This window comes from Gorilla gorilla, chromosome 14 (genome assembly GCF_029281585.2).
Source record: "Gorilla gorilla gorilla isolate KB3781 chromosome 14, NHGRI_mGorGor1-v2.1_pri, whole genome shotgun sequence".
Classification (NCBI taxonomy): Eukaryota; Metazoa; Chordata; class Mammalia; order Primates; family Hominidae; genus Gorilla; species Gorilla gorilla.
Genome location: NC_073238.2, coordinates 49,839,577 through 49,853,136, shown reverse-complemented (window position 1 = coordinate 49,853,136; position 13,560 = coordinate 49,839,577). Strand labels below are relative to the sequence as shown.

At 36.3% G+C, this 13,560-nt stretch overlaps 1 protein-coding gene across 8 annotated transcripts in view; it reads right to left on the bottom strand.

Annotated features, from left to right (window-relative positions):
* NBEA (neurobeachin) overlaps window positions 1-13,560 on the bottom strand; it is a 723,498-nt gene that overhangs the window by 119,936 nt on the left and 590,002 nt on the right. For 7 of the 8 annotated variants that reach the window (XM_055360199.2, XM_055360200.2, XM_055360202.2 and 4 more), the window contains 2 exons: window positions 1,591-1,708; window positions 1,150-1,252 (listed from right to left, as the gene is read on the bottom strand). In XM_055360199.2, coding sequence (XP_055216174.2) covers window positions 1,150-1,252; window positions 1,591-1,708 — 221 coding nt within the window. Of the gene's footprint in view, window positions 1-1,149; window positions 1,253-1,590; window positions 1,711-13,560 lie in introns of those variants that run through there. The other variant, XM_031001218.3, reaches the window with a different exon arrangement.

Genomic DNA, 13,560 nt, shown 5'->3' with positions numbered 1-13,560 from the left:
GACAAAGATTAGTTTTCCTTTCCATCCATACAGTGCTGTGCAATAATTCTCAAGGACATAACAGTCTATGTGGTAGACATTGTTGTATCTACCTAAAGTCAATCTCCCTTTGTTCTTCATCAATGGAAATCCTCTTTTGTTCATGTAGGAGCTGGCAAAGAATCAGAGGTATCTTTTTCCATAAAACCTAGGGAATGATTGGGCTAAGCCAACAGAACTCACACCTTTTTGGCAGTGATTGTTTTAGGAATGGGAAGGTGACTGTATTCTGGCCAAAGGGACTTAAGATAAAGATTGCTTTAGGCTTTGAGAAATACATTCTTCCTAAAACAGAGAAGCTTAAAGAGAAATCCTTTGTGTCTTTTTCCTACTGTAATGCAGTTGTGTGAAGATGTAGTAGCTGAAGAAGTAGTGGTGATTTTGTGAATACAAAGCCAGCAGAGTTCTGACATCACTGAACCTCTGAACCAATACTGGCAGCACCTTAACTCCAGATCTTTTATATTAAACACACACACCCCTATTGTTTAAGCCACTTTTAGTAAGGTATTCAGTTATTTCGAGCCAAAAATGACAAACTGATATCAGCAATATAAGTAACTACTGATTATGTTTTCTACTTACATTAGTATCTTTTAATAATATAAGATTTCAAAATGATTATTCTAAAATACCAAGATGAAAATCTAGGAAATGTGGTTACAACTATACCATAATTAATGACTATTACCCTTAATAAACTCTCAGGGTTTTATTGTTTTAATTAAGAAGCATTTATATGTGGCATTTATAAAAACATTATTTATATGCTATTACATAGCAATTAATCATTTATGATCTTCAGGCTTTTGGTATGTTTCCTGTAAGATTTTAACAAGCAAGAATGTCTTAATTATATGCTAGCTATGATATGCAATCAAGTTTTTTACTTTGTTATTTATATGTATTAAATAAAAATCTGCCCTAACCATTCTGTCATTCTCAAAATAGCTATTTTCATAATCTCTATCCCTACAAATAAACTTCGGAGAAAGAAAATTCTTTGGTCTCTGAAATAATTATAATGTTATAACCACATTTACATTGCTGTAATATTGAGATTGAAATATGTTAACAAGCCATAGATAATATGTAATATGATATAATTACCTGGCTTGTGGCAGACCATAGCTGGTCCCTACTCCAACCCGAGGCAAGCTATAGACAACTTTTTTTACTGTTGCTTGATCAGGGAAATTAAACATAACTGAGGCTGTGGTAAGAAGAAAAAAAAAACAGAGTTTAGAAAACCACAGGATAAGTTAGCCATCAATTTTACAAGTCATCTTCAAGTGCCTATCATGATTTATTTGTAAAGCTAATGAATCTTCACGAAAAGTCAGCTTTCAGTATAACTTTATCCATGAGAAACCTAGGGCTAACATTTCAAACAAATTCATTCTTTTTTTATTTTTTAAAAAGAATTTTTGTTTGTTTAAGCTAGAGCACATCAGAAATACGGTAGGAAAAATCAAGACATTATCATACCATGTAAATGAATAATATGTAAATATGAGCACATTTTCTTTCAAAATATTTAAGGGGACTTACTTCGGTTTGCCATAAATACTTCCAAAGCAGTGTTTTGTAGAAGGTAACGTCTTGAAAATACAGCTCGTATCTCGCTGAACATCCATTTTCCGTGAAGTCCCTCAGTGTATGCAAGAACCTAAAATAAACAGTTTAAAGGGAAGTGTCAATCAACAAAACATGGATTTAAGATCTACTCTGACAGTAACTTAGTAAAAGTCAGAAAACTAGAAATGAATTCACTGTCTGTCACAACATTGTCAATAATTTGATACTGTGTATTTGCAAAATTTCTGCCTTTCTAAAGTGTCTTAGTTGGGTCGTGAGGAAAAGAAGGAGTAGAAAAACATATTCAAGGAGACTCTGTGACTTAAAACCGAAAATATATTATCACTTTTGGATCTTGTATATAATTAATTGGACCAGGTGACCACCTGTGAGACATATATTGTTGGTTCTTTCCAATATCCTTTCTCCCCTTCCTTGCTTAATGGAAGCCCAGCTACCCCCAAAGTGTCCATATGGTCAACCCCAGGCAAAGGATCATGATTGGTTTAATCCAGGTGTCAGCAAACTTTTCTGTAAAAGGCCAGAGAGTAAATACATTTAGGCTTTGCAGGCTATATGGTCTCAGTTGCAACTACTCGGTTTTGCCATTGTAACATGAAAGGAGCCATAGACAATGTGTAAATAAAGGGGTATGGAGGTATTCCAACAAAATTTTATTTACAACAAGTAAGAGCTGAATTTGGCCCCCAGGGCAGAGTTTGGCTGACCCATGGTCTAAGCCAGTCCTGACAATGTTATTCCCTGCTTCTCCAAATTCCCTTGTAACTTTGTGGAAGGACATTAGGCCAAGCACTGGTTAATGAGATCAAAACCAAAAGCAGTTGAGGATGTTTGAGAAAAGCTGATGAAATGAGTCATATATAGCTGGCATACCACTTTGCCCTTCCTGCTTGAATGGAGATGTGATAGCTGAAACTGTAGCAGCAATTGTGTAACTATGAGAGGAAGGCAAAGGTTGGCTCTAATACTGAGCTACTGAAACAATCACAGCAACCATCCATATCTGGACTTCTGGTTACCATGTACATAATCTATATTTGATTAAGCTACTGTCCTCAAATCTACAACAAGCACATTCCTTCCTGATACACCAACGTGTATTAACAATTCAGAGGGACTTTTCTACTTGCTGTAGTATACTCTACTGCACTTATATTTGCTTTGGTGGAAATGAAAACAGTTACTGAGTTTTACATACATTATATTCATTTTACATGCATTATATTCATATATACATTTGAAAACAAGTTATGAAGTTCCTTTTTACACTTCCTTTCTCTAGGAAATATACATAAAATATGTAAGTGTATAATCTTTTGGTCTTTATTTTTTGAAAATCCCATTTTGTAACCCTTAATTCAGTTTTTGTCTTTCTCTAGACGTTGAAAGGTTTTCGGAGGCAGTCAGACGTCTATTTAAATCTGAAACATTTTGGAGCCATTCAGACTCCTACTTAACTCTTGGCTCTGCTATTTACCAACTACAGTACTTTGAAAAACAATTATTTAACTCCATCTGGTTTCTGTCATCTGAAAAACAGTGATAATGATACCTGGAAATGGTTAGTTTAAGCAGAGACAAAGAACATAAAGTACATGACCCTGGCTATTAAGTTCCATTGATGAATTTATGTCTCCTTGTTGTTGAGCATCAGGTGACAATTGGTTTTTGATTTCTAAATGCAAAACTTCTTCTTGTACATTTCACAAAAGGGTTATAGTGACTTGCCACAATTTATATTTATAAATTGTTAGTTGGCTATAATGGTTTCCATATTTGATTTTCATAGACCAGTATGATTTTTAAAAAGGAAAGGGATAGTGATACAGGATTAATTCTCTTTTTTTTTGTCAAGTAGGAAACATTTTAAGACAAAACAGCCACAACAACAAAATCTATCTTCAACTATAATAATTATTTCACTAAGGTACTAAAAATATTATGGCCATTTGAAAACCGAAACAGTAAAGTGAATATAATATCAGAAAAAATGATAGATCTTCACATGAAAGCTGTGTTGGCACCCTTATACCCATAGCATTATGTCAGAAAGATACCTGTATCTATATTTCTAGGTCCAGATATATTAATGTCTCACATGTGTATACACACCCAGAGTCATATTTTGACTTATTTTTTCCTTCTGGAGCTATGGTGTAATGAAAATTTGACCAAGCATTTATTTCCATTAAGCATGTTATCAGTTTTTATGTTAGTTATAGCAAGCAGGTAGCTCCAAAAAGTATGTTAGTTTGACTCCTTAAGTGCACCATGTAAAACTGTATTTTATAAACTGTGCCAATTATTCATTTATGGCCTTCCATGTGCAAATTCACCCTTAATTGCTTGCTCTGTGAAAATGAACCTGTGTCCTTAAAATATTTTTCCTTTGCTACCTGTCATAGCATTAAACTTTGTCAGGAAAGGGCACTGAAGAGACCACACAGGAGGAAGGGTGTTCTCACTTGGCAGGCGCCTGTTCTCCAGCACTCGGCTCTGGGACGCATGATGCTCCCAGCACCCAGTGACCAGCAGTTTTCTCAGTACTTCCCTCACCCCGAGCCGTTCTGTAGCAGAGTGTTTCTGTTGGGACACCTCCCATAAATGGCTTCATCAATTCCCTTTTCTTTTTCTTTTGAGACAGGGTTTCACTCTGTTACCCAGACTGGAGTGCAGCGGCGTTATCTTGGCTCACTGCAACCTCCACCTCCTGTGTTCAAGCGATTCTCCTGCTTCAGCCTCTCAAGTAGCTGGAATTACAGATGCGTGCCACTACCATCCGGCTAATTTTTGTATTTTTAGTAGAGATGGGGTTTCACCATGTTGGCCAGGCTGGTCTCGAACTCCTGATCTCAAATGATCCACCTGACTCGGCCTCCCAAAGTGCTGGGATTACAGGTGTGAGCCACCACGCCTGGCCAATATTCTTTAGAGTTATCTTTATTTCTTACTAGCCAGTCCCTTGTTACTCAATCTCCTGGCATAATTTATATGATAATTACATTACACTTTTCCTATCTAAATTGCACTCTGATTCCTCTCCCCTGACTGGATCCCAACTAATACACAAACTCAGTTTTCCTATCACCATTCTCTTAGCTACAGCCTGGGAGCATAATGGTCCTTAGGGACCCTCTGCAGCAAGAAAAAAGGAACCTAAGATCAGTAAAGCTTAAACGCAAAGAGGACAAGGAGAGATAACAAAATTAAAAGAAAATGATTTTGCTAGTAGCTTCTAAATGGCTTAGGAAGCAAATTCTGAAAGACAGATCCAAAGGTCCAAAGCTACTTTGAACAATGGCAACATCATTTAAATAAGTGTTCAGCCCTTACCAAAGGGGACATGGGAAGAAAAATTATTTTTATATATGTTCTTATATGCTTTTCAAAAAACCTACCTAATTACTTTACAATAACCCATGTTATATTTAAGCATCTGAAATCCTAAAAGGGCTGATGAAAGACAATGTTCTGAGCTAGCCATAATTCCCTGCTAGGAAAACCTGATAGAGCCTAGGGTCATTTTCTTTTCTTTTCTTTTTTTTATAGCAAACCACCTCCTGCTTTCCCTGCTTGTTACCTTCAAGACTGATCACGGAATAAGATGATCCTACAATTTCTTTATTTAAAAAGAGTCTCATTCCATAATACATTTTTATTTAAAAAAATTTTAGGCCAGGCGCGGCGGCTCAAGCCTGTAATCCCAGCACTTTGGGAGGTCAAAGTGGGTGGATCACAAAGTCAGGAGTTTGAGACCAGCCTGGCCAATATGGTGAAACCTCATCTCTACTAAAAATACAAAAAAATTAGCCGGGCATGGTGGCACATGCCTGTAATCCCAGCTACTTGGGAGGCTGCGGCAGGAGAATTGCTTGAATCCGGGAGGCAGAGGTTGCAGTGAGCCGAGATCACGCCACTGCACTCCAGCCTGGGTGACGGAGCAAGATTCCGTCTCAAAAAAAAAAAAAAAAATTAATAATAATTTTAGATCTACTCCTCTCAGCTGCCTTTTCTGACACATAATTTAAGAGTTATCATGTAACTCTCTCTTTTTTTTTTTTTTTTGAGATGGAGTCTCATTCTGTCAGCCATGCTGGAGTGCAACGATGCCATCTCCTCTCATGCAACCTCCACCTCCTGGGTTCGAGCAATTCTCCCACCTCAGCCTTCTGAGTAGCTGGAACTACAGGCATGTGCCACCACAACCAGCTAATTTTTGTATTTTTAGTAGAGACAGGGTTTTGCCACATTGGCCAGGCTGGTCTTGAATGCCTGACCTCAAGTGATCTGCCCACCTCGGCCTCCCAAAGTGTTGGGATTACAGGTGTGAGCCACAACACACAGCCTATCTTATCACTGTTTAATTCTGCACATGAAAATGATTAATTTTCTTATTTGTTTTTTGTCTGTCCCCTCCCTGTGACATCAAATAGGAGAACAGGACTCTCATCTATCCTATTTACTGTTCAATACACAGTGCCTAAAATAGTGTCTGGCACATATGTGCTCCATATATATTTGTTTAATAAATCACAATGGGAAACTGATAGAAATAGTACATATGGGGAAGGTTCTAAAGAAATTGTACAAAGTATGTGCATTTTGACTCCTTTGCTAAACCAGAAGAAGCTCTCTCCAATGTGGCCTTCAGACTTCTCATGTTTATGTCCTAATGGTATAGTCCACCAAACAACCCTGCTGACTTTAATCAAGAACCAAAACAGTAATCTAAATACAGCTGGTTTCTCTTTTTTAGTAGTTTAATTTGCACTACCATGGAACTTTCGACTGGATTAGATCCCATTCTGAGAAGACACTACCTTCACAATGAAAGGATTCCTTGACTCCAGAGGAGTTATGGAAGGGCTTTAGGCTAAGCAATTTTGACTTGATATTATGGACTTACGCCTCTCACATGGGAAAATGTATACTAAGGTATGTCAAAGAATATCATTTGGAACCCCTTCTTGAGCATCAATTTTACTTCTGGTAAGCAATTTAAAACAGTTTTGTAGTAAAATTAGCACAGGCTGGAAAATACTGCAAATATGAATGAATTGTTAAGATAAAACACTGGTACTCAGATATATGTGATTACTGTGGCTTCCTTGGACTATACCCCAAGGCTCCGTTACCCTGCTCTGCTCACAGGCACTGGGAAAGTCCTGAAGCTTAGGAGGAAGGTGGCAGAGTGAGATTTGAGGCACAGCGCTAGGGAGGCATGTGGAGGATAGAGTGGAATGCAGTGGGATGGGGGCAGAATGACTGGAGGGGATGCTGCTTCAGGCAAGTGATGAGTTAATCAATCTGTATAAATTTCATAAATGTAAAGGAATATCAATCACAGTCAGTTGAATACTGAGTTTACGGTACATTTCTATAAAAATCTGGGCATCAAGCCCAGGCCTGAAATATGGCCTGATACTATAAAATTGTCTTCTTTATTTATACCTTTACTGGTTACATAATTTTCTATAAGTTTAAGGATATTCTATAATAATTCTTTCAGTTTGCTTTTTATTATAGTCCAAGATATTTTTCTGTCATTTAAGTACTTTCATGTATACTTGAGGTTTGTGGTTTTGTTTTCTTTCTTAAGCCAAGCTTCCCATATCATCTAGTTTGTGCCTGCCTGTTTCTTCAAATTACTTAATATACAATGAAATCTAATCAACAAATACTATCCCATCCAGTTTCATTTTTGAGAACTGAATAAACATAATTTTTGATACATCATACAGATCATAAGCAAGAATATTAAAGCATCTTGACCCCAAATCTTATGGAACTTTCTGATTTTCTTAAGTGACCACTGAACTATACTGAGCTAACTGCTTAATATCCAAAAGAAGTGAAGGGAGAAAGTTCATGTCAGGCTCATACCCTGAAGTCTGCCCCATTCACTTATGAATTTTAGTTCACTTATGAACTAAGGTACATAGAAAGCACATAGAAACTAAGGTACATAGAAAGTAATACAATACAAATGTCATAGAAATCCCTTGTAAACCACCTACTCAAATATGTGCTTACCACATATTATTTGATGATCACGTTGAAAAACACAAGGCTGCTGTGCACTCATGTGTATCGGACATGTATATGTTGTCAGAAACATGTAAATGACTGTCAAATCACAGATGAAAAAAGTTTCATCTTTTTTTCCTTTTAAGGAAGCTAAATATTGTGCAACTTAAAAAAATACTTGTTTAGTGATAGCTTTGCTGATCTCAAATCATCTAATGCATATATCAGCACAAGTATTACAAATCTTTTTTCTTTGAATACGAAAAAAATCTAAATTTTGTTTCCAGTTGAATTTCCTGTTACGAATTGTTGAAAATGCTGCAGAAGGCTGGGCAAACCCTTTTTAGAGTTCCTAAGGTTGTCGCGTTCAATCCACACTTGCAGCCTCAACAGTTTAATTAAAGGGCTTGTTGTGGTGCAATTTAAAGTTACAAATCCCTATTACTTTTATAATTTCATATAAATTTGGAATTTGTGGCAATGGCTCAGGATTACAGCAAATATATTCAAGAAGAATAGTTCAAAAGAAATTTCAGGTCCACACTCATATGAGATCATCCATGCTCTTTTTACACTGTCAGCTGAATGGAGAAGGTTCCAAGGCCCTGAAGGAAAGTCGATCTGCAAACTGGGAGAGGCTTGACTTCCAAAATGACCACCTGGAAGACCATGTCTGACTGATACCTGCTGTGTGGCACATGCAGTGAGGATGTGGGGAGCAGCTATGGAACACTCCCTTCCCACCTCTCACCACATGTCTTGGTGATGCTATTTCCCTACCAAAGAAATGGAGAAACATAAAATAGTACAGGTTCTCTTTCTCATCTCCAAAAAAGAGATGGGAAAAACACATTGCCATTCTCCCACTTAAAAAATAAAATAAAAAATGGTATTTCTCTATGGTGTATTGACTGGAGTATAAGATCTGTTGAGGGGTAGGAGCATCAAATTGGATGATTTGAAATACCTGATGGAGGCATTGGAAAGTGAATGTTCCCAGTGACTGGACTGAAAAAAAAATCCTTTTGCAAGTCAGATGTTTTCCCAATTCTTTACTTTCAAAGAGGAGAAGTTGGATCTAAATGGGCTGTCAATTGAGAGATAATTAAAAATAACTTCTGACAATAGATCCTTAAGTGATTTTTAGCACACAACTTGGAAGGAATAGAAAACATTAAATAACATTGGCTATAATACAACTTCGACATGCTATTTACTCATGTGAACAAGATTTTTCAACACCTCTATAAAAAAGAAAGTTATAAGTAGCTCTAATATTGATTCCTGTATTATTGTAGCAATAAGTAATATTCATATGTGCATGTGTTAACTATTCATCCCATTAAGAGATGAATTTCTAATATAATTTCATTTTTTATGCTTATTTTTCAAAGTTCACAATATATTTATGCTGTTGTATGACTGTATGCTAATAATATTTGTAACAATTTATTTCAGAATAAAAATTTTAAATACTTAGAATGTTATGGTCTTAGGAACCTAAAAAACTAAAGCTTTAATCAGTAAGTATATACACTTTTTGCAGAGTAGTATAATATAGTGATCAAAAAAGACTCACAAGCACAAATATTTTAGATTAGGTAAATTTGGGGGAAGGAATTGAAAGGAAGTATGAGTTCAAAGAGAGAAATTATATAAAATGTTCATTTGAAAAAAGAGCTTATTTGTACATCTTAAAACAGATGATAATAGTAATCAATCACTATTCTTATTTTATTCTACTGGATATATCTGAAAAGTAATATAACAATTTTATTTTAAAATAGTAATATTTAGAACATACTGGATATCACGTCTTTTTAAAATATTTAAAATTATGGAAAATTGTAACTGTTAATTTAAACATGTGCAATGTGGTATAGAGCTTTATAAAATTCTTTTATAAAATTGGTGAAAAAAAGTTAGAGAACAACTGCTATAGACCACTCCTACACAATAAAGAAATCCTCAAATATCTGGTAGAAGAGTTTCACTTTAGCCTTTTATTCAATTAATAACGAATACTATCATCAAAATAAAATTGTCAAGGGCAGGCACTATAGTCAGTAAAATGTAATATGGACCAAAAGATTGATCACAGAACCAAGTCACTCCATAAAACTTACATGGAAAAGAATTAATCCTGATGAAAACAATTCAGTAATATAAAACTGAAAACGGGAAAAATTGGAAATGGCTTAACTGTGAGGCAAACAAAAATGATCAAGAAATGAAGTGGAAAAATGAAGCTTTCCAGAAAATACATCCTCAATGAAAATTAAACAATGTTGCTATAATGGCTGTGTTTAGGAATGTTATTATACGCCATTATAAACACAGCCATTATTGGTACATGGGCATATGGGTATGCGGTGGGGGGGGGGGGGTGTCAAAACATCCTACAATTGGGGGAAATATAGGCAGCCCATCCGTAGAGAACTTTTGATTTAATAATCTTGATTTTTTTTTCTCTAATTCATCAATTTATGGACCTGCTTACCTTAGACTTAAGGCTTCCCCTGGGTCTGCCTCTCTTACTAGCTGTGAGACCTCAGGCAAGTTCATTGATTTTTGATGTTTTGGTTTTCTTATCTAAAGATGGGGAAAAATAATGGTACCTAACTTCACGGGGTCATTGTGCGATTGAATGAGATATTAATAGCTCTTTTCAAAAAATGCTCAGCACAGTGCCTGGCACACAGGAAATGCTTAACAAATGTCAGCCTACTACTGCAATTACTCCCTACCTTTTTGTGCATGTGTACAGACACAAACACATACACACACACACACACACACACATACACACACACACCCCATGCAGACCTCTGGTTCTAATCTTTGTTGATGACATCACCAAAACAGATGTAGAAAATCCGGACCATAGCACATAGCCTTTTACTGAACTAAAAGCCACATTTATTGTTTCTTTAGTGGTAGTTTGTATCGTAGACATTATTGGAATCATAGTACTTAACTCTTAACTACGAAGCCCAACTATTTGGGACACCAGCTACCAGTCTCACTATAAGCAGTGATAAACTGCAAGAAGGCTTCCTATTTTATAAACAGCCCATAATTAGGTCAGCTCTTTTCTACCAAGTGTCCTCATGGTTTATCAATTTTATTTTTCTTCAGTTACTTTAACAAATATTTATCAGCTGACCATTATGAACCAATGGTGAACAGGAGAAGCAGAGTCCCTTATCTCTAGGAGTTCACAGTTTGGTGGAAAATCACAAATAATGGGAAAAGGCAGGGGAGTGGGGAAAAAGGAAGTACCAAGCAGAAGGAACAACACATATGTAAACATGTATGGAAAGATACATAAACACAGTGCTGGGGGTGGGGGGGCAACGGACCCAGACTGTGTGTGCATATATTGTAAGAAGCAGAGAGGTGAAAAATAAAATTAGAACAACAAAGGATGAGTGGGCAGCAGGATGTGGGGTGAGATCTCATAACTCACATTAGAGTTTGGACTCTGGTCTGAGAATAATGGAGAGCCGCTATAAGATTTTTAACAAAGAGAGAGGTGAGACAATGAAACTGGCACTTTAGAAATCACTGCTGTGGCTGCAAGGTAGACGCTATTTGGACTAGAGAAGTGCAATACTGTTTCAAATCTATGTGAATGGTATTTTATATTCATTAGTAAAGAACCAGGAACTACTCAAAAGAGCATTATTTGTATTTCTCCAATAGCATCTCTTACATTGTGGCAGGTCCTTTTAAATTGATCTATCTTATTATATACATCCCCTAAAAAATGGACTTAATGAGGATAGAGACTGAGTTGTACTCTATTTTTGTATTCCTTATAGAACTTGCACAGAGAAGGAACTCAATTTTTGTTGAGTAAAATATTTTAAAATTTAATTTACAAACAAACTGAGTTGCAGCTGGAGTCCTCTGTGTCTACTTCATCTTCAAACACATACTCTCAAATCATGGTAAAACTCTCAAAATTAAAAATGATACTGGCACAGTTGCTTCATTTTTGTCCTACTCATGAACGTTCTCGTGTAAATATTGTATCTTTGGCTATGTTTCCTCATTTTCTCAAATTTGGCATAGTCTAAAATCTTTTATTTTTCTCTCTGCTATTATTTTACAAAGGGATGAGGTGGGGAGACCAGAACTCTATACTACTGAAAATAAACGAATTTCTAGTTTCCAATATTTATTTTCATTTCTATACTGAATACATTAACTTCTCTATGTATTATTCTGCATATTGCTAATTTTTTAAACTAGTTATATTTATATGTCTTCTCTCTATAGACTTATTTATTTTCTTCTGTTTCAGATCATTTGGATTTCTGGGTTAGAGGTTTTTGTTTTAACTAATTTGGTAATAGGGTCTGATTTTACAAATATTATAAATTGTCGAGACAAATTATTTTCTCTTTTTAAAAGTATTTCATATTAAAATTTTAGATACAGCCAGAATGAAACAAGATTACAGGGTAGAGTTGCAGTAATGATTGTAGCAATAGTCAAATATGACTTAATTAAAAATATTTTTTTCTCTAGTTAACATTTCTTTATGTTAGCCTGAAGAAAACTGCATGTATTACAAATACCAGTGCACTTTTTTTTTTTTTTTTTTTTTTTTTCTGAGACGGAGTCTTGCTCTGTCGCCCAGGCTGGAGTGCAGCGGCGCGATCTCGGCTCACTGCAAGCTCCGCCTCCCGGGTTCACGCCATTCTCCTGCCTCAGCCTCCGGAGTAGCTGGGACCACAGACGCCCGCCACCACGCCCGGCTGATTTTTTGTATTTTTAGTAGAGACGGGGTTTCACCGTGTTAGCCAGGATGGTCTCGATCTCCTGACCTCGTGATCCGCCCGCCTCGGCCTCCCAAAGTGCTGGGATTACAGGCGTGAGCCACCCTGCCCGGCCCTAGTGCACTTTTTAATTTTAATCCATTATAGCTTCAAACATTTTTTAAAAATTTGCATCCTAATGTCATGAAAATCAAAATCATAGTACAATTTATGCATATGAAGCATATATACTATGATACATAGTAGGTATTTAAAAAGTGGCAAATGTTATTGTTAATAGTAGTATAAAATCCCCTATTTAGCCACAATGTGCATTCTTCCTAGCTCTTAAATTCTAACCATCCTGAACACTGCTCTGCTCCCCAGTGTGCCATGTTCTGTCACACTTTTGTGCCCCTGCAAATGATATTTCTTCTTACTGGCAGATCCCTTCTGATTTTGTTCTTCTGATTAACTTCTACTAATGATTAAGCTAGGAGACCCTGCTGCTCCCACTGGGAACCCTGTACCCACCTTTTTATAATATTTACCAAACTATAATTGTTGGTTGACTTCTTGGTGTCTCCCACTAACCTATTGACTCACTGAGGGCAGGAATTCTGTGTGTCTCTGCATTCTTCATACTTAGCACAGAGCCTAGTACATGGCAGTAATTTAACACACTAATGAATTATGAATACTTTTCTTGATTTTTATTTAATAAGAAACATATGCAAAAGAATTATTAATCTACATGGTCTATCATGATTAAAACCAGCCATATTAAAACATTCCAGAGTGATTCCCAATTTGTTATGGACTAGATGGAACATGGGTGATACCCTCTTCTGAAAAGTTCCTTTGTACCATGTTTATTACCAATTATGCCACCACCCTGGATTGAACCACGATGAGTACTAATATTAAAAGTACACCTTGAGCATCTCTAATCTGGGAACACAAAATCCAAAATGTTCAAAAATCAGAAACTTTTTGAGTGCTAACATGAGGCCACAGGTAGAAAATTAAATTCCACATCCCACATCACGTGACAGGTTACAGTCATAACGCAGGTATGTGACGCACTGTTTATTCAGTGTCCTCACGGGGGTTACTGTACAACCTCCTA